Source organism: Meriones unguiculatus, chromosome X, assembly GCF_030254825.1.
Source record: "Meriones unguiculatus strain TT.TT164.6M chromosome X, Bangor_MerUng_6.1, whole genome shotgun sequence".
Classification (NCBI taxonomy): Eukaryota; Metazoa; Chordata; class Mammalia; order Rodentia; family Muridae; genus Meriones; species Meriones unguiculatus.
In genome coordinates this window covers 89,328,876-89,350,542 of record NC_083369.1, presented here as the reverse complement: position 1 = coordinate 89,350,542, position 21,667 = coordinate 89,328,876, and the positions used below count along the sequence as shown (strand labels likewise).

The following is a 21,667-nucleotide window of genomic DNA, read 5'->3' as shown; positions in this document are numbered from 1 at the left end:
TCAGGTTTTGTGCTAAGGCCTTTGATCCACTTTGAATGGATGCTTGTATTAGGGTGAAAGTTAGTTTCATTTTTCTATATGTTCATATCTAGTTTCCTTACCATCCTTTATTGAAGAAATTAACATTTTTTTCCAGTGTATGTTTTTGACACCCTTGTCAAAGATCTGGTAGCTGCAGGTCCTTTGGTTTATTTATTATTTATTTTTTGGTCAGTCCTCTATTCTAATCCTTTTGTCTCTGTGTTTTTTTTGTGCCAGTGGTGGTGGTTACTGAATGAATGAGTTTGAATTCTTCAGGTGACTGGAGAGAGTGGGTATATGTAAAAGCAAAGAAGCACATTTAGAGGAGTATAAATTATTTGGTATGTTGGGGTCATAATGTGAGTTCAGAGTAACAAAATAAGATGAAGATGAGCACTGGTAGGCATTCAGGCAGACATAGGTCTTGTGTGTAATGTGAAAAGTTTGGACTTGATCCCTGGTTGAACAAGGATTATTCATGGTTTTGAGTAGGGAGTGACATGGCCATATCTGAATGTCTGTAAGTTCATTTTGGCTGCTTTGTAAATGATGCTGGCCTGTGATGCTCTTGGCCTGGTTGCTAGGTTTAGAAACAAAACAAAAGGGGAAAAAAGAGAAACAAACAGAATGAAACACAGATGGCCCAATTAAATTTGAACTTCATATAGAGAACACTTTAAGTGTAAGTATAACCAAAATGTAGTACAAGATAGATGGGAAATGATTCTCTATCTGAGATTCAAATTCATCTAGGTAGCTTATACCCAGTCTGGCATCAGTGTCTTAGAATCATCACAGAGAGATGATGGTTGGTGGCTTGGGCTACAATGGAGATAGAGATGTGAAAGAACTTTGGATGACAAGGATGTGAAAACATGAAAAAGAAGGAGGTCTCAAAAATGACAGTTTGGTCATTTAATTATACCCTCAGCTTACCCTGAGGCCAAGTGTCCTTCAGAAGCGTGCTCTGGAACTGTGGAAGCCAGGAGGACAGCCACCTCCAGAACCATAGCTCAGCTCTGCCTCCTACTTCCTTTTACATCAGCATCCTCATCGCTTGCTTGGCTCAGGTTATCTGCTAGGGACTAGTGCCTAGGAAGAAACTGGGGCCTCTTTGCACTTTCATCGCTTGCCTTTCTGCCCTAGTCTTTGCAATGCAAGCAGGAGGCCTCCAGACCAGGCCTTACTTCTGACCAGTATAGATTCTTTTCACTAGGGAGAGAAATCCTAGAGTCTCACTTGGTATTCTCCAGTTTCCTTTAAGGCATTCCCATCTGAAAAAAAAAAAAAAAAAGCTTAGAACAAAATGGCGTTCTGATTTTGTCAGCCTTCTTGTGGCACAAAAGTGCCTCTGAGTGATAATGAAACAATGAAGGCCAAGGTGACTTAAGACTGGTTTCTAGATCAGTGGAAACACTTTACATTGGGAATCAGAGATCCTGCTTCTGCAGTTGACCATGCATCAAGATTGCTGTCAGTGCTCCTTGCCCTCAAGGTTCTGGGTCACACATTTGTTTGGCAGCCTTCTGGTAAAGAGCCAAAGATAACATCCAGTGAACCCGCCATTCTCTGAGAACTCCATGCTTGACAAGACTTGGGAAGATGCTCCAGGCTGAATAGCTCAGACTCTTCAAAATCACTATCCTTCTTCCATGTCTCATAGATCCCACCCTACAAGTAAATCTACCTAGGAACACTTAACAGAAAACTGACATGGGTTTGAGTTTGGAATGTCACACAATGGGCATGCAGCCAGGCCAGGCATTTAGGCTGGCCACCACAACAGGTGACTGCCCAGTTCTCCCTTCTGGAGTCACAAGAAATAAAAAAGAACTGTATATCTCCTTCACGAGGAGATTGGGTATAAGAGGCAATTTTTGAGACTCAAAGAACAGGAAGTGAGAGAAAAGCAGGCCTCAGGTGACTTTGTGGGCTGACAATCCAGATTGCTTTTGTTAGAGTTGTTAGGATGAGAGCCTGGGCCCTAACAAGCCAGGCTCAGCCATTTGTCCTCAATAGGCCAACTAAACAAATATGCTCTAGTGAAAATTTGCAAGAGAAAAGGGTCTTTAATATTTATTCAGTGCTGTCACATTAGGAAAAGGAATGAAAAGCCCACTGACTCAGCCTCCTCATGGCTACTATCAGATAGATTTAAACTGAGGGCGAGAGATATGTATAACTATGGAGTTCCAGTGGAGATGTGGTCTCCAATCACCACCCCCTCATCGTCTGCATGGGCTCTATCCTCTGTCTTCTGCAAGGCAGTCTGGCAAGCTGTCAGAACTATGTGGAATCTCTGGAAGACAAGCTCTTCCTTTGACTGACATAATGGACTCAGCCTTTTCTTCTTCCAGCATGAATCTCCCATGGGAAAAAAAAAAATCAGGGGTCCATTATTTCAGTCTCTTTTGAGTATTTTGTTTGTTTGTTTGTTTGTTTGTTTTTCGACACAGGGTTTTTTCTTGTAGTGCTGGCTGTCCTGGACTTGTTTTGTAGACCTGGCTGGCCTCGAACCCACAGAGATCCACCTGCTTCTGCTTCCTGAGTGCTGGGATGAAAGGTGTGCACGACCACACCAGGCTAAGAATATCTTCATTCTTTTATATGATGGCCACACTCCAGAAGTGGTGAAAAAGACTTCAAAAGGAGCCTGACTCAGGAAATTCAGCATCTTCCCTTGCTCTTGCACTTCAGGGGGCACCCAGTCTGAGGAAATCAATGAACCCCGTCCCCTGCTCCACCACCCAGGTGTCACCCAGCTGAGAAGAACAACACACCCTTTGCTTTCCATCCAAGCTCAGGTTTGGTTTAGTCTCCTATTTTCCTGAGCCAAGATATAAGTTAGACACAAAACTCAAGGGGTATAACTATGAGTAATAACAAGCCACAAAGCGTCCATACAAATTAAAGGAAGTCAAATATATAGTGTTTTTAAAATCACTTCTAATACTTCTCACATTGTAAGATTTGAGTCTGTACAAGGCTCATCTTGTTGGCTTTGCTCTCACATTCCCATGTCCTTCCTTTGTCCACAGGGTCTCTAGTTGTCTACTTGAAAAATGAAGCAGGGATCACTTCATCCTTTCTGGGGTGACCTCAGTTCCTGGAGCAGCTCCATGGCTTGCAAGGTTTCCAGAATGTGAGCCTCTAGGGGGTTTGGTGAATCAGGGGTGGGCAGCACCATAGTCATGACCTCTGAATTGTGCAATACCCTGGCTACGTTCGAGAAACTAATGAACAATGTTTGCCCAGGCTGAGGGTTTTGTGGTGTTCCTGTGTCGTTGAGATCTACTTCTTCTATAAGCTGCTTGGTGGCCTGCTCTACTCCCTCTGAGACCATAAGCATTAGCCCTACTTCCTGGCCAGTTCCAAAATGTACACATACACATTGTTGGTTCAACTTCTTTGCAGCCAAGGGGTCTATATACTATATACTAGCTCCATCAAACCCCAATCCTCTGGTCCCCACAAAGTATTTATTATCTGTGTCTCTAACCCAATCATCCTTCCAGGGCCTCCTCAGGGAGAGAAAACTCCTCAATCTGCAGTGGTGGGAATTTTTCTTGTTCTCAGTGTATGATATGGTTCCAACTCTGGATTCTTCCAGATGGCTATCCAGTTGTCCCAGCTCTGCTCATTGAGTGCATACATGAGAGCCTGTCCAGCACAATGACGATCCACAGGGACTAAGATGGAGTGTGGGAACAACAGGTGCACCCATTCACTCCATACTCACTCTGGATGTGAGTGATCAGGGGCAAAATGGCTACACAAAACTATATTTGTTATCTCTTTTTGTTGATCTTCTGAGCAGTATTCCTTTGAGTTAAATATTGGATGGCACAGACTTGCTGCCAAAGCTCGTGTTAAACAGTTCAGCCTTCACTGGGAGGGCTCAGAGCAGAACAGTCTAGATTACAATATTTAGGACCATTTCTGCAAAGGGTCAGTTAGTAAATGTTTTTGTTTTTGAGTCTCTCCGGCAACTACTTAACCCTCTTATTGCAGTAAATCACAGTTATAGATAACACAGAAAAAAAAATAGCATTGCTGTGCTCCAGTCAAATTTTATTTACAAAACCAGATGGCAAGTTGGATTTGGACCATGGTTTGCCAACCCCTAAGAGCCACTAGAATAGAATCCTAGAAGATTTGTTCAGATACAAATTACACATTAGTCATATAGTATATTATAGTATAATACTAAACATCATCATCAAGAGTCCTTGTGGCAGGACCAAATATATCTGGGCACAGGGGTCTGAGACTGATTCTCCAACCAAGGACCATGCATGGATATAACCTAGAACCCTGCTCAGACATAGCCCAATGGAGCTCACCATCCAAGTGGGTACCCTAGGAAGGGGAACAGGGACTGTCTCTGACATGAACTCAGTGGTTGGCTCTTTGACCTCCTCACCCCCTGAGGGAGGAGCAGCCTTGCTAGGCCACAGAGGAGGACATTGCAGCCAGTCCTGATGAGACCCGATAAACTAGGGTCAGATGGAAGGGGAGAAGGACCTCCCCAATCAGTGGACTTGGAAAGGGGCAGGGAGGAGATGAGGGAGGGAGGGTGGGATTGGGAGGGAATGAGGGAGGGGCTACAGCTGGGATGCAAAGTAAATAACCTGTAATTAATATAAAAATAAAAATTATATATATATGAAATAAAAAAATGATGTCCTTCTGGCTAGGCAGGTGGGCAAGGCTTCTGGCTAAGGTCCCTCAGTAAGTATGCCCTGTATTTACGCTCACAAAATAGCATATTTTGGCATTCATGGTTCCCTAGGCTGTTCCTTAATTTAGTCTAAATCTCATTCAGGGCCATTACACAGAGGTGTGTTCACTCTTAGCGGCCCTCACTACCTACCCTAGACTATTTTTGTTGGTAGGACTGTACTGCCATTCACTGAGGATACAGAAAACTCAGAAAAATATGGGATTATGGTGGCATAATGTGTTCTGTTCTAGACATATGTGGGACAACCAAGTGGAGCTCTCTAGCAGGTACTGTGATATAAGCATTCACTTAATCCCAGCTCAACTTGATTTATGCTTTCATAGAAAGAGAAAATACTAGTGGAAAATATTCTTAACTCCATCCACACTCAGACCAAGCAATTCTGTTCTGGAATTAATGTGAGATGTCACTCTGCTGTCCCTTTAGCAGTTGTCAGTTCTAAGGTATGTTCTGTGATATGACCATCTCCCTAGACTGAGCATGATTTCTACATTTAAAGGTAGCAGTGTATGCCAGGTGGTGGCAGCAGCACATACCTTTAATCCCAGCACTCAGGAGTCAGAGGCAGGCAGATCTTTGTGAGTTCAAGGCCAGCTTCATCTACAAAGTAAGTTCCAGGACAGCTAGGGCTACACAAAGAAACCCTATCTTGAAACACACATACATACACACACACACACATACACAGAGAGAGAGAGAGAGAGAGAGAGAGAGAGAGAGAGTTTTTTTCTTAAGTAGTTGACTTTAGAACATAAACCGAGTAGGTTATAGCACCACTGTAAAATGTGTCTGAAGTGGAAGGTGGCAGGGATGGATACTGCTTCAGATAGAGGCTTGGAACTTGTTAGCAAAAAGGTGGCAACTGCAGGCAAAAGGTTAATGGAGTGTGTATTGTAAGAAGAGATGTGACCAAACCCCAGCACATGCCATCAGTTCGTGATGGGGCCAAGAAGCAAACAGAACCTGCAGCAGCACCTCCAAGGCAGTGAGGTTGGAGGAAAGCTACAAAAAATATTTTTCTAGGTCATATTCATGGGTACTGGGGAATAAGATTTGAACATATGCATTTGGTAGGTTCTAATGCAACCCACAGCAACCTCGTCCACTTTCAGCCTCCTTTGTTCCTTGTACTCCTCCACCCTTGTACTCCTCAGAGATTATTCTGTTTCTTACCAATTCTCATCTATGTCTTCCCCTCCTCCACTCCGCCACATGGTTCAATTATTTTCATTTTCTTCACCACAGAAGAAATGTCATTAACTTTAGGCAGTGAGATTACTTCCTAACCATGGTTGGTGCTTTCAAAATAACTGCGAAAGGAAATTTTCTTTCTTTCTTTCTTTCTTTCTTTCTTTCTTTCTTTCTTTCTTTCTTTCTTTCTTTCTTTCTTTCCTTCTGGTGTTCTATGGAATATATGGCTGAAATATCCACTGCCTTTATACAGTTTCAGTTTGTCTTTAAAAAGGATTTATTTTTGTTGGCTTTTTGAGCCACAGGAGAAAAAAAATAAAAGGTGCCAAGATACGAAAAATAACTCCAGTTTTAAATGCTATTAACCAGAGAATAGCCATCCTTTGCTTCCACCTACTGGCTATAGCTGCAATCTGCACATGATCCTTGTTCTTCAAAGCCTCAGTCATTGTTAGCCCTGGAGTACTGGTTCATTGTGTGTGTTTATGTTTGTGTGTCCTCGAATTTTATACTCCACACAGCTTTTTCTGGGGGGGGGGTGGTGCAGGGATCTTCTTTGTCAAAATTGGAGGAGAGATACTCCTCAATGTGAAGGTGAGGGCACGAGGCTGGCAAGGCTGCCTCCTATGCTTGACAAGACACCATGTTCATTTGCTCCAACACACAGACATTTCTTTAATGAAATATGTTTTCCTTAATCTTTTTCTGAGTATAAAAAGCAATACATGCTCATTGTAAAAACTCTAGGAAACCAGAGAAATACCAAAGTTAATGAAAATCTTTGAGGTTGGCATTGAAGAGTACCCAGATGTGCACTTTACTGTAATTTCCAGCAATGCCCCCCAAAGTCACTGTGGATGTACATGTAGTTTAAAGAAAGATTCTGCTTTCCATATTAAGCCAATGTGCACATCAAGACAAATTTATCTTGCACTTAATGGCTTCTAACCTTCCCTCCATGCACATTCTGAAGTCATCAGAGACACCATGTTATGATCCAAACTGACTGTTGTCAACAGTTTAGAGCACTATTTCCTGGTATTTTTATTCTTATATATTTCTTGTGCAATATGACAAGTTTCACAATGAGCTTTTCATACAATGCATCATGCAATGTACTTCAGTAATATTTAACTCTTTCACCCTCTCTTTTACCCTTCTCCCCTTTTTTGGGCTTCCCCACGTAGTTTCCATTCTACTTTTTGGAAGTCTTCTTTAAGTTTAGTTTCCAAGTAGAAGAAAGCACGTGACACCTTTCTTTGTGAGACTGTCTTATTTGGTATAACATGATCATCTTTAGCTCCATCTGACCTTTCCATGAATACTATGATTTTGGTTTTCTTTACAGCTGAATAAAATTCCATTAGGCATAACCTCCCCCTTTTAATCCACGCACCTGTTGATGGCCATCTAGGCTGGTTCTATTTTCAAACTATTGTGAATATTGTGGCAATAAATATGGTTTTCCAAGTATCTCCAAGGTATGGTGACCTAGAGTCCTTCAGTGTAGCCAATATGGTCATTGTAGTTTCAGTTTTTTGAGGAACCTCTAACTGATTTCTATAGTCACTGTACCAGTTTACATTCTCACTTGCACTGCATAAGAGTTCCTCTTTCTCTGAATATTCACCAGCATTTGTTGTCATTTATTTTCTTCATAAAAGCCACTCTGATTGGGTTAGATGGAGTCTCAAAATAGTTTTCTGTTTATTTGTTTGTTTTATTATCAGAGCAAATGTAGATTTTTTAAGGAAAATTGAGAAAGAATTACAGAGAGCGGGAGGGGTTCTTTAATGTTCTTTTCCCTGGTGGCTAAAAACACTGAACATTTTCATATACTTATAAGCCATTTGTACTTCCTTTGAGAATTGTCTATCAGTTAACTTGCATATTTTTTGACTGGATTATTTGTTCTTTGAAAAATGTTTTATTTATTGTTTCATAATTCTCTCTCTCTCTCTCTCTCTCTCTCTCTCTCTCTCTCTCTCTCTCTCTTCCTTCCTTCCTTTCTTCCTTGAGACAAGTTCTCTCTACATAGTCCTGGTTGACCTGGAATTTCGTATGTACAACAGGTTGGCCTTGAACTCAAAGGAATCTGCCTTCCTCTGCCTGCTTCAGCCTCCTGAATGCTGGGATTAAAGGTCTGTGCTAGCACACCTGGCTCAATATTTGTTCTTTTGGTGATTAATATATTTTAGAAGGTATTAATTTCTTCATCAGAGGAAAATGTGGCAAAGATTTTTTGATCATTCTGTAGGTTGTCTCTTTACTCTGCTGTTTCATTTGTTGCATGTCCACCATGTTTGTGTGTACATATAATTTTTGAATTTAATTTTTTAAATGGGAACATTTACGTAACTACACATAGCTTGCCTTTTCTACTTAATATTACATCTTACCAATTTTCCTGTGACACAATTCTTCAAAAATATTTGATGAGGGGTGAGAAGCATACAAATCTGTGGGTATAAGGATAAATACTGACAATGCAAGGGTTATGGTGCATTAGTAAAGTGACAATTATAGATTGTCCTCCAGTGTCCCTGACTTCACTAGCCCTGGGTAGCTGGCTAGGTTTTCAGTACCAGGCATGATTTCCCTCTTATTGAGCAGGCTTTAAGTCTAATTAGAAAGCTGTTGGTTACTGCCAAGATATTCATGCCATTAGTTTACCCTTGGGACTAATGTGCCATTGTGGTTGTTGTTGTAGTTCATAGTTGTCACCACTGAGTAGAACTATTGGTTGCTTTTCCTCTTTTGCAAGCTTGCATGGAATCTTTTGATATCATGAAAACTAATCCACAGGGAGGAGGTTTTCAAGTCAGATAGTTTTGATCCTTTGGGTCCTCTGTTCAAAGTGCATGGTGCCTCCGGCAGTAAGGACTTTACCTTCAACCTCTGGGAGGCAACCATGAGAAACAGCAATGACCTGTAATGTTTTGGCAGTTTCCTGGACTCTTTCCATTCTCCCATTCATCCTTATTCAATGCTCTTCTGCATTTTTGTCCCCTGCCTATCTCTCTTTGTATCTTATCTTTTTCTTTTTAAAAAGAGTTCACATACTTGCCTTATCTCCCATCTTATCTGGTTCACTTTCTTTTAGAACCTAACACAGTGGCTTGCAGTTAGTGAGTGCTTGATAATTAGTTGCTGGATTCTAATTAGTACATGACTACAAGTGAGGTATAGGGACCTGAAGTCGGCAAAGGCTTAGGCCTGGGGGGGGGGGGGAGAGAGAGAGAGAGAGAGAGAGAGAGAGAGAGAGAGAGAGAGAGAGGAAGATAACAGGAGAAGCTGGTTAAAGTCTAAGCTAAGTTGAACAGCAGCTACCAGCTACCAGCAGGATATTAAGCTGATGCTATGGGTGAAGCTAAAAGGGATTTAAAAGGGCATCTCTACTGGTTTGTATGTTGGATGTTTCCAAAAGATCCATGTGTAAAGAGCTTGAATCCTCAGGGTGGTGATACTAGGAAGGTGTTGTGAAACTATCTTCAGGGCATGGCATGGCCACTGCCACTTGGGGTCAGAGAAGCTGTGATTACTTGCATGAGACCCTCATGAGATCATCTAGCATCATTTCTGCATAGGAAGTGTTTTTTTTTTTTTTTTTTTGTGTGTGTGTGTGTGTGTGTATGGTAATCAGACCCTACTCTAGATTCTAGCCACTCATTTCCTTTTGTCCCTTCCTAGTCATACAACATCGTTTTACAGCTGCACATGGTTTAGGGAAGTGGTAGTGTGTATACAGGAGGTGGAAGTTTGACTGGGGTAGGAGACTCCAGAGATACAGCTTTTCTGGGTCATCATTAGGGTGGGGCTTTCTGGTGATGCAGCTGCCTGTGAGTCACCCATATTCCTGTAAGTAACTGGAATAAACTTACTCATCCACCAAACTAGACTTGAATAGAATTGGTTTTTTGGTCTATTGGTGTCCTGTCTTGGGGTAAACAGACTCCCCAGGAAAAGTAATAGAACAGAGGGCATTGGGGAACATGCACTTCAGAGGACTTGTGGGACCCCATCACTTCTTTTTGTCCTGGCTTAGAGACTCTGTCTACCATGAACTTCCTACCATTGCCATCTGGCACTCCCATTAGAAGGCGAAAGAAATGCAACCACTCGATTATGGACCAAACCTTCCATACCAAGAGTTAAATAAGCCCTTTCTCTTTTAAGTAAATTATTTCAGATTTTTTTTTTTTTTTTTTTTTTTTTACAGAAGGGGAAACACACACACTTATGTTCATTTTCACTTAAGTGGGGGGGGGGGATAAGAATTGTTTCTGAGAGGCCAATTTGGACTCTGGAGTCATATTCTACTCAGTCATTAGCAGAATAGTAAGTTACATGGTCTGTTTGAGCCTTGGTTTCCTTGACTGTGGAAATGGGGATAAAGCAGTACTTTATAAGCATTGTCTTGGTGATAAAATGCATTAAAACAGTATAGTACCATTATTGCTCTTGTGAAAGAAAGGAATTTACACACAGAGAGAAAGAAAGAGACAGAAGACTACATCACTTTTGTGACAAGAAACACCCAATACCTCCTTGTTCCATGTGAAATAAAATTGAACTTTTCTCAGTGTCTCATGCTCTTCATGACCTGACTACCTCTTGTCCAGCACAACCTCTCTGTCACTGTGCTCTGCCTGGATGTTGTCAGAACACAGCAAACTATTTTCTGCCTCAGGATTTTTACTCCCTTTTGTTGAGATGCAATCTTGGACAGAGCCTGAATGGTTGGATTCTGTGGTTTGTATTGGGTAACCAACATTCAGGGATTCAGGAAGGTTACCAATACATCCTCTAGGACACCTTCCCTGACCATGTCCTCTTGCTGTATCCTCTGGTGCTTATCGTGTTGTATTCTCTCCATGGTGATTGTGATAGTCTGTAGTGGTTTTGTGTACTGGTTGTATATCTACCTCTGTCTGTTCCACCCTCGTAATGTAAGTACCATAAGAGTGGGGACTTTGTCTTGTTTACTTCTATGACTCTAATATCTCTAGTGGCAACAGTACATAATAGGAGGTACCCTAGAAATACTTACCAAAATTACTGTTTTTGAAGGTGCAAGAGGAAGTGTCATGGTTGATGGCGGGGAAGTTTTGCAAGCTTGGATGGAGAAAGCTTCAAAGGCTTAGGTAGAAAATTATCCTTAGTAAGGAACACCACTTATTTCTGAGACAGCTAAGAAAGAGGGGAGTGGGGTGAAGATAAGAGATATTGTGATGTGCAAGGGCAGCTCTTTGAGAGAGCTGTTTCTGCCAGATGGCTTTGAAATGTTCACAAAGGGTATGGTGACCTACTAAGAGCTGAAGGGCAGTAGAAGAGGGGTCTGAGCTTGGAAGCCAATGGAACATTTTGGAATAATTAGGTTAGCTTCCATTTATTGAGCATTTGTTTAACAGGGACCGTTCCAATCCTTTAAAATGTATTTACTGTGTTTGTCCTCATCATGAGTGTATAAGGTATATATGCTTTTATTCTAAGATTTGGATCACTACAGTTTAGATATACTTTGAGTGAATAAAGGCAAAGTTCCTGTGTTAGAAGCTTGGCCCCCTGTTATGAGATGGCAGTTATTTTGAAGAGGAGGAACCTAGTAATCACTGTAGATGCTGAATTTGAAAGGGATTAATGTGGTTCTCAAAGGATATGGGTTAATTCTCATAAGTTTTTGTTAAAAGAGAAAAGCTGCCCTGAAACTCTTGCTTTCTGTATGTGATCTCTTCCTATTACAGTGTTCCTGCCATGATGTAATCCACTATGTTGTGATATGGCCAGAAATCCCACACTAAAGCTGAGCAGATTCCAGCACCATGCTCCAAGACATCCCAACACTGAGCTGTATAAATTTCTTCTGCGGATAAGTGCTTGTCCTCATGTTGTTGGTTATAGCAATATAAAAAATTTGTTTTGTTAATTGTATCTCAGTGAAATGGTGGAAAATGTTAACACCAAGGCAGGGAGAGAGAGATTGATTGATTGATTAACATTTGCCTAATAATATATATATATATATATATACACATATATATATATATACACATATATGAATGACAGATCTGGATTTGAGCTCATGCTGGAGCTTACATGAAAATCCAATAACATTTCTTATTTTCTTAGTTTGTAGTGGAACAGGTAAGTAAAGTCTCAGCTGAATGTGAGTGGAAGGCTTATGGAACTACATATGATGGACACAGGAGTAATCAGCCATAATGCCATGAAAGAAAATCCAAGGAATGTTTGCAGAAAAGGTGAATGGGACAAAATGGAGAGTTAGTGTTAGGCACAGCAAGTGGGGACCTGAAGCAGTCTCAAATGTGAGGTAAAGAAGAATTATTCTATATCATGTACAAAGGCTTGGCTCATTGTGAGGGTTAAAGAATAGTGCGAGAAAACAGTAGCAGTGATGGAGAAGTGTTATTGGTAGATGGACAAGACCATGCAGGATAGAATTGTTCAATGCATGGTCTAATAATCCTGCACTAAATGGTCTTAGACACTTTAAACTGTGGATTCCCATACCTATCTTGGCCCTACCAAAGCAGAATTCTGAGAGTGAGGCCTGGGGACTTGCTTTTGAACCATGATTCCAGGTGATTCTTGTGTACAAAGAGACCTAGCACCACCAAATTCAAGGCCTGGTAGGTTTTGCTTTTTTAGGTCTGACCTACTTCCATGAATTAGGAATTTAGAAGAGTGAGAGATTGATTGTCTTAAGCCGTGCTGCCTGCTAGAGGATGTATTGAAGGATAATACAGTTAGAAAGATGATGACCAAGAAGGAGGGCATGACAACAGTCCATACAAGGGATGGCCTGGACTAGTGTGTTGGCAGTCGAGGTTACGAGAAAGATGAATGTGTGGTGGAGCTGAGGTCGAGCTGGGAGAAAGGGGAGGAACTAAAGTGAATCTAGATGTGTATCCTGCCATTTGGGTTGCATTAGTATACTCAGAGTTGAGGGATAACTAATAGGGGTTGGGGTTGGGTGGAAATAAATGCATTTGGGGTAAAGAAAGTCTATTTTAGACATGTGATGCTTGTGATGGCTCTGAGTTATTCAAAGCTAGATGTGAGCCAGGTTAATTGAACACATTCAGCAGAAAAAGAGAGATGATGTGGAAATAGACATTGGCAGTCAAGATCATTGTAGTGGTTTTAAAGCCATGCAAATAATAAGATATCCTGAAAGGGATTGATGGACAAGCAGAGCAGAATTGTTTGGAAGAGGTCAATTCTGTTTTGGATGGAGAAGATGTTTAATGGGCATGAGAAAGCATAAATAACTAGGAGATCTAGTTCCACAGAGTGGAACACCAGTTACTTTGTAGGAAGACTATGGGAAGATGGCTACAGTAAGTGAGTCAGACCTGGTGCAACACATCTGTAATCCCAGCACTCAGAAGGCCAAGGTGGGAGGTGTCATTGCACAGCACAGGCTAGTCTCAAAACTAGCAACAATCCTCCCACTCTGTGTAGTTTAAGGAGCAATGTCCTAGGAAGCTTTAAAGATATTCTTATGCCTAAGACCTGACAGGGAACTCTCATTCAAGGATCTTAAGAGGGGCCTTAACACTTTTTTTTTTAATATATGCTGCAGCCATTAGAGAAGTTTCCAGTTGTGGCTGATGCTGCTGTCCTTGGGGACCACATTTGAGAACCATGGCTATAGATGACTGCAATGAAGGCTAGGAATGAGAACCACTCACCTAGATTGCAGATGAGGAAGTGTGGACATCTAGAACCATGGCTTCAAATCACGATCCATGAGCTGGCAAACTCCCTTTCTTTACTAAGGGAGCTAGAGGGATAGCTTCCTCATAACATAGAAGACAGAAAGTACCACTGTGGACTAAGAATCATTTCAGGAAAGGAGTGAGAGGTGGCCCATGTAACAAAGGCCAAATCAAGGAATTTACTCATAAAGCTGGGAGGAATAGAAAGTCAGGCCCACAGAATAAGGCAAAGCTCCCTTAAAAAAAATAAAATAAAATAAAATAAAATAAAAAAAGCAAGAGGCTAGCAGGGAGCAATGGAGCAGACAGTGTGGCTCCCAAAGCTGGATAGCAGCCAGGTGTTGTACATGGGTGTGCTTGTTATTCATTCTCTTTTAAAAACTGAATTTTGGTGTGGCCAAAGAGATGTCTAGCAAGTTAAACACATTTCATCCTGAGGAGAATCTGAGTTCTGTTTTCAGTATCCACATCAAGTAACTCACAACTACCTGTAACTGCAGCTCCAAGGGATCCAGTGGAATATTCTGCTCCTGTGGGAGCATATACCTCTCTCTCTCTCTCTCTCTCTCTCTCTCTCTCTCTCTCTCTCTCACACACACACACACACACACACACACACACACAATGATACAAATACACAATCATGACAGGCTGTTGTTATTTAGCTAAAACTAACCTTGAACTCAGCATATAACCCAGGCTGGTCTCTAAATCAGGTTGGACTCCCAAGCAAACATTGGGTTTACAGATGTATACCACTATACTTGGCTTTAAGTTTTATCTCAATCTGAGTTTCAAAAAGGTTTCTGGAGGTGTCATTTAGATGGGCCAGTGAGTAAAAGGAACTTGTCACAGAAGGCTGATAACTTGAATTCAATCCTTAAATCCCAATGTAAGGAGAAAACTGACTTCTGAGAGTTGTTTCTTAACTTACACACACACAAATAATAATAATATGATAATAACAATAATTTGAAAATAGGTTACATAAAAGGTCTGAAGTACAGAGGCATAAGTGCTGGTGTGGTGGCATGTCTCATAGTCAGATGATGAAGGAAAGTAGAATGGCCTGTGTACAAGCTGGATCTTGCCTCTCCAACAAGATTAGTAGCATTAAATAAGAAACTGAAAGCTCCCCAGAGACTCATACTCCAACCAAGGACTATTCATGGAGATAACCTAGAACCCTGACAATGCAGCCACTTCTGATGAGAACTGATAGACTAAGATCAGAAAGGAGAGGAGGACCTCCCCTATCAGCAGACTTGGGGAGGGGCATGCATGCAGAAAGGGGGGGGGGGAGGGGGGGACCGGGAGGGGAGGAGGGAGGGGCTTATGGGGGGATATAAAATGAATAAAGTATAATTAATAAAAGTTAAATAAAAAATTTAAAAAAGAAACCGAAAGCCTTATGTACAGCCAATTTGATAGAACAGAAAGTGAGAGTGGGAAAGCTATATAGCAGCTTCAATGTGCCACATACTATTGCTGTGAGCTTAATGTACTTCCATTTAACAATGCCATATCTTATAGGCTATGAGAAAGTCGAGATATTTTTCTAAATGTACCAGGTAATGCTTTAGGGGTTTAAACAAGGAAGTGATGAGTCTCATGTAATTATACCATATAGAGTCAACATTATATTCATTTCATTTTACCAGCAAGAAAACTATAGGCTAACTAGGCCAAAGTCCCTCACAATAAAGAAGTGGCAGAAACTCGATTGAACAGTGGACCCAAGGTAAGGCAGTTGTGGTTAAATCTTAACTGGTGAGTATAGATTAAGATTATGTAGGGTGTTCATTGACCCATGTCAAACTGTGAAGCTTAAGCCTTTTCTTCCTACCAAACTACAGGATGGGTCAATCATTGTCCCCTCTGAAGCTCCCTATTTGAACAAGGACAATGGATTGGATCATTTACTAAGGCCTTTCCTCCTTAACATTTTGTGGTTTTATAGTTACACTATGTGGCTATGCATTATTAAGCCACACCAAGAGCCTGTTCAACTTGCCTTGTATTACAGAGACTCAAATGAGTCCTCTATAACATAAGAGCAGCCAGGCAGGTGTAGATGCAGTTTCTATTTAATGTCAGACAAGGACAGCTACAGTGCCTGCTATGTCATGTTGCCTTTTGCTACACAGAAACTGCTGGGTGTTAGTCTCCATTCATAGAAGGGGACATCACTCTAGAAAGAAAACACCTTCTTCTGCCAAGCCTTTGGGTGGAGCAAGGAAAAAGAAAAACAAAACAAAAATAAACAAAACAAAACAAAAACATGCTCCTAACAAAACTGAGTCAACCCCTGCATCTGGCAGGGTCACAGTGGGAGGGATCTGGGAAGTCAGCCCTGGGTGAGAGGAAAGCTCCAGCTGAAGCTTCTTCAGTCTCAGAATCTACAAATTCATGCTGTAGCCAACATTGGTGCCCTGTTAAGCTCAGGAGCATCCTTGGCAAGTGGGAGAACCTCCCCTACATATTTGTAAATGTATGTACCTGTTCACCCCACACAATAAATTTGTCTTCAAAGGTTCTAAAATGGATTGTGTGAAAACAGGCTCTTTGGGAGTCAGATCTAATCCGCCTAGGCTGACAGCAAGGGAAACGGGGATCCTCTGAAATGTGTATATTAGGGCTTATCATACTTCTGGAGCTGGCAGGATCATGGATGTGACCTTGCTGTGACATTTATAGGATTAAGATTCAATGTCCAACCAGGCAAGATGGTGTGTGACTACAAGGAAGGTTGGGTCAGGAAGGTTCTTCAGTCTAGAAGTTCAAGCCCAGACTCAGCAACATAGTGAGAGTATATATCTCATCCCACTCCCCAGAAGGAAGACTTTCTTACTATTGCTTGAACCCTTAGGGTCAAAATAAGGATTTTGGCTAGCCCTGAATGTATATGACTTCTTTATTGCTCTCTGAAATTACATGGCTTCTAACTTCTTTGGGAAAATACACACACCATGTGTGTGCAGGGGCCTGCATAGAATCCTTTAGATCCCCTAGAGATAGAGTTACAGAAGTTGTGACCTACCAGATGTGGGTGCTGAGAACCAATCCTGGGTCCACTGGAAGATCATTAAGTGCTCTTCATTGCTGAGCCATCTCTCCAGCCCCAATTTTGTTTACTCATGTGGCTATGGCACAACACATGTAAAGGTTACTGACACCTTTCTGGAGTCAGGTACCTCCTTTCACCATGTGGGTTTGGGGAACTGAATTCCAGCCATCAAGCTTGATGACAAGTACCTTGACACATAGAATAATATCAACAACCCAGGAAAACACACTTCCGTGGTCCAGGAGCTAAGGATCATAACCAAGGCTTTGTGTGTGCTAAGTAAGCACTTTAAAATGAAGTTCCAGGCCCAGCCTAAAATTTTTAAATGACATTTCTCTGTAAGCTGGGTAGTTACAAGTACAGGTATAGTTGATGGGGACTGCAAAAAAGTCAAGTGAGACCAAGTGACATACATCTCCCCTCTTCAGTTCTTTCTCACTTCGGTTCTTTCTTTAGATTGCACTAATTTTTCACACAACATATATTTATTCAGAAAACTGCAATAAATTATAATAAAAAGATAACACAAAATACAGAATCCCACTAGCAGCTTTGCTTAGTGACCAAGACATTTTTGTGAAATATAACAAAGAACTACAGATACAGATTAAGAATCAGAAAATGGTGAAAGGGAAACTAATGCAACATCATCCAAAAGATTTGAATAATTTCTTCCCTAAGATGCTAGGTGCAGAGTCTTTCCCTACCAGTTGAATTTAAAATCTTTAATTTGGAGGAACTCTGAAATAGTACCTTGAAGGAATTAGAAATTAGAGATTGAGGTGCAGGATAGGCAGGGCAGGGAAGCAGGTTTCTTCCAGCTGATAGGTTTTGTATTCACTACTTGGAGAGTGTCTACAACCCTCTACCCTATATGTATTCCAGATCAAGGTGGATAAAAGGTTGAGGCAGTGAAGCAACTTGGTGCTTTGGCCTGATGAAGGAAAAACACTACATGCATGCTCCACATAGCCCCCACTAACCATATGCTTGCTCTTCAAAAGACCCAAGGTTGGCAAGGAATTATAAAAAGGGCATGGAGAAGCATTTCCCTGTGGAACACCTTGCCCCAGCTCCTATCATCTATTTCTTCAGTGACTACTTTCTGGCCTAATAGATATGACAAAATTCTTCTGTTCTCAGTCTTTTATTAGCCAACTGTTGACCCAATTGGATCTTCAGCGAGTTGGCGCCAATACTTTGACTCTTATTTCCCAGCTTGCATAAGGGCTTAACTAGTCTATTGCAGGATACATACTTTTTGTTCTCCAAAGAGCTCAATTTTGAAGAGGTGAGGCAGCTGGAAAATCATTTGATGGTGGATGTTTTCCTGGCCCTCTCCTGGGATGCTACAAGAGTCATGGAATCAGGACCCAAGATTGTACACACAGCCTATACAAACTCCTTACATCCACTGTTAATGGGCAGGAATGAGATGACTTGGGTTGGTTTTGGTGAATGAAACCAAGCAAGCCAATTTCACCAGGCAGTTTTGCAGTCTGAAGTCAGTGGCTTGTTTGTCAATCACAAAATAGTTTTTAAAAAGTTTGTCTATCCCACCAAGCTTGAATAAAATGAAACCTCACAGAGGGGCTTCAGGTGTGAGAGGTAATGTGTGTGGCTGATCCCACTTATCAGTCTCTCTTTATGGCACTGGATACTGTGACTAGGAGCCAAGACCAGTCTTTCTTTACTTGAAGGAACCAGATGTGGAGTCCAGAGTCAGCCCTGATGAGAGAGGGAAAGTATCTTCTGATACTTCAGAAGATAGAAGAAAGGGTTCAAAGGGTTACCTTCAATATTTGGTTTGGGGGCAGCGAAGGCTCCATGGGGCCTCACTTTTTTGAGTGGATGCATACATTATTCTGGGAGTGGGTTTCTAGTGGAATATGGGTCACCCAACATTCAGGATTGCTCATGTCAAGTGTGGATGCTAATAGGTAAAGGGGAGTAGGAAGCAGGGCCTGCTACACATGGACATTTTTACTCCTGAAATACTCACAGTGCTTTCCTCGCTATTGTGATATTCTCACATTGGTGGGATGCCATCTCTATAGGCCATAAAATTATGTAACTAAACATGATCTGAGACAATGGCATATGGTTCCACCAAGTGTGGAGCCACAAGAAGGCCACTGTTACAGTGACACATAGACATCATTGTAGTAGAAATGCACAAAGGCATGTAACAATCACATGTGGACAGTGAACTTCTGTTGAGGACACCCACGGAGTCACTAGCCTCATCCAGGCTTTCTTCAAAGTGATAACATGAATGAAAGAAGAGTGCAAAGTAGTCACATGGGGAGAGGGTGGATTCAAAGTGCATTATTCAAAGGACTACAGACAAGTCTGAGCTACAGCAAGTAGTGCTTGTAGGCCTAAAATTGTGGAATGCCTCACAATCTAGGCTTAGGGTATTAAAGATGATCATGATAACTGGGAAGTAGGGTAAAAACATATTCTTAGGTAAAGGAGTGCAGACTTCTTTGCTTTACAGAGTAAACACAAAACACCAAAATATGGTAACTTTGGCTTGCCAATATGTACCTAAAAGGATTTTGCTGTGTAGTAGAAATGGTAAGGAGGGATTAGGAAACTCTTCCCTTTGTACTACTAACAGAACTTAAAAGATCCTGCAATAGACCCTTTCTGTGTTATGACTTTTCAAATCATTCTGAAATACTCAGAGCCCAAGGTCTTCCTCCTCTAGAATCTCACACAGGCAGAGACTTAGTCTTCCTCGCTCCCAAGCAGGAAGCCCAGAAGGAACTGGATGGCACGCTGGCGGTCATTTGGAGACTGTCTTGCCATGAGGTTTGGTGGAGGCCTCAGAAGAAGGCTAGTGAAGAGAGTAGCTAAAGGGTGGGAGAAAAAAAAGGGAAACCCATTGTCAGACATGACCTAAGCAAAACCTCAAGGTTCAGGATGCAGGGAACAAAAATAGTAGGAGGGAGGTGACTGCCATATTCTCAAACATCAAATGTGGTATAGATTATGCACAATGCATACAAATTATGCTTAGCAAGTATTCTCACAGACATTCTCATGAAGTGCCCTTACCGATCATGTTGGCACTGACATTGTTGTAGTCAGAGAATTTTAAGAGTTCACGAAGGAATGACATCAAGTAGCGGAAAACATTTCTATGGCATCTTGGAAGCTGGGAAATTACCTGTTTATTAGAGAGGAGTGTATAGTAAGGTAAATAGCTCAAAGCGAATACAAATTTATAGCTGCCGTAAGAACAATTTGTAATCCAACTCTTATAGGCCCCATTTGTCCGTCACTACCCTCTATTACTTACTCATGACTAGTATGCTACCTGCCAAATTATAACCTGAAGTCAGTATGGTTTGGTTTCTCTCTATTCAATGGCCAGGCAATGCAGTCAGCACAGTCACATTCACACAGTGCCTCACCAGAAACAAAGTGTTCATCTGTTCTTTCTCCTTTTCCTCCAACAGCAAAAGCATCTGTCACTGTAAGTGCTTTTCTCAACAATGCCACTTGGCAATGATGGGTACCTCCTACCAACACTTACTAATGTGATTTATAGCTAGTTTCAGCTAATGTGGACCAAAATCTTTGCAAGATTAAAAACATATCAAGAAGGAAAGAAGGAGGTGGAGAAGGCAATGGTAGCTCTTAACTGCTACCTTCTCTTCCTGGTAATGACAGCTAGAACTGAACTCACAATTTGCTTTGCCAATCTCACCCCAGGGTTCAGGTATCCACCTCACTAAGTTTTCTATTAATGGAAATAGGCCAACTAGAAAACATTCCAATATAATAGAAAATAATACTACCTAAAGTCAAAAGGGTTTCAACTTTACTTATTTAGTGTATGTGTATGTGTGTGCACATGTGTGGTGCGACAGGGCACATGTGGAGATCAGAGAACAACTAATGGGAGCAGATTTTTTTTTCCTTACATCACTTGTGTTCTGGGGATCAAATTTAGGCCAACAGCCTTGATGGCAAGTACCCTTTCCTATTAAGCCATCTCACATCTTACGATCCCTCAAGGATTGTGAGTTTTTTAAAAAAATTATTATTATTGTTTATTACAATTTATTCAATTTGTATCCCGGCTGTGTCCCTCTCCCTCCTCCCCTCCCAATCCCATCCTCCCTCCCTCTTCTTCCCCTGTTCTCTTCCCCTAGTCCTCCTCCCCTTCTATCAGTTCTCATCAGGACTGGTTGCACTGTCTTCCTCTGTGGCCTGGCAAGGCTGCACCCCCCCAGGGGGAGGTGATCAGAGAGCCTGTCACTGAGTTCATGCCAGAAAAAGTCCCTGCTCCCCTTATTAGGGAACACACTTGGAGACTGAATCTATGGGCTCAGGCCAGGGTTTTAGGTCCCCTATAATGTCTGTCATGCATAACAGACTCAGACCCATTCTATCATATAGCTTTGTAAAACTGACGATTTCTCTATGGGAGAACCTGCACTGAGTATATCCTCAGAGCAACAAAACTCACCTGTCTGCAGATCCGAGGATCATGAGCAGAGTCAAGACATCGCTGATACAGCTCATAACAGATGACTGGCTCTGGCAGGGCTTCCAGGAAAATGAGCAGTGCTTCAGCCACAGAGTGGTTACTGCCAGCTGAATTCCCTTGAGTCAAGGGAAGAGGAACCCAGAGAAAAGCCACACAGAGACCTGACTGGCTCCCTCAAGCCTCTACAGGGATGGTTTTTCCTCTTCTTTTTTTCAAGACACACTGCTCCTGACTGGGTTTCGATAATAGTTCAGGTACTCTGCAGCCAAGTTGGTAAAGAATTGGCCACAGTCCCTTGGGAGGTTTCACTAAACTAAAGACCTGGGGAGCATAGTCCACACAATGATAGGGTTATAAACTAGTTGCCAGTGTTTCTCTCATTCTTCAATGTAGAAACA

At 41.7% G+C, this 21,667-nt stretch overlaps 1 protein-coding gene across 2 annotated transcripts in view; it reads right to left on the bottom strand.

The window, feature by feature from the left end:
- Positions 1–17,231: 17,231 nt before the first annotated feature.
- Ocrl (OCRL inositol polyphosphate-5-phosphatase) overlaps positions 17,232–21,667 on the bottom strand; it is a 64,156-nt gene continuing 59,720 nt past the window's right edge. For both annotated transcript variants that reach the window (XM_060375528.1, XM_021663084.2), the window contains exons 22-24: positions 21,249–21,376; positions 19,829–19,940; positions 17,232–19,623 (exon numbers count right to left, since the gene is read on the bottom strand). In XM_060375528.1, coding sequence (XP_060231511.1) covers positions 19,499–19,623; positions 19,829–19,940; positions 21,249–21,376 — 365 coding nt within the window. In that variant the 3' untranslated portion in view covers positions 17,232–19,498. The remainder of the gene's footprint in view (positions 19,624–19,828; positions 19,941–21,248; positions 21,377–21,667) is intronic.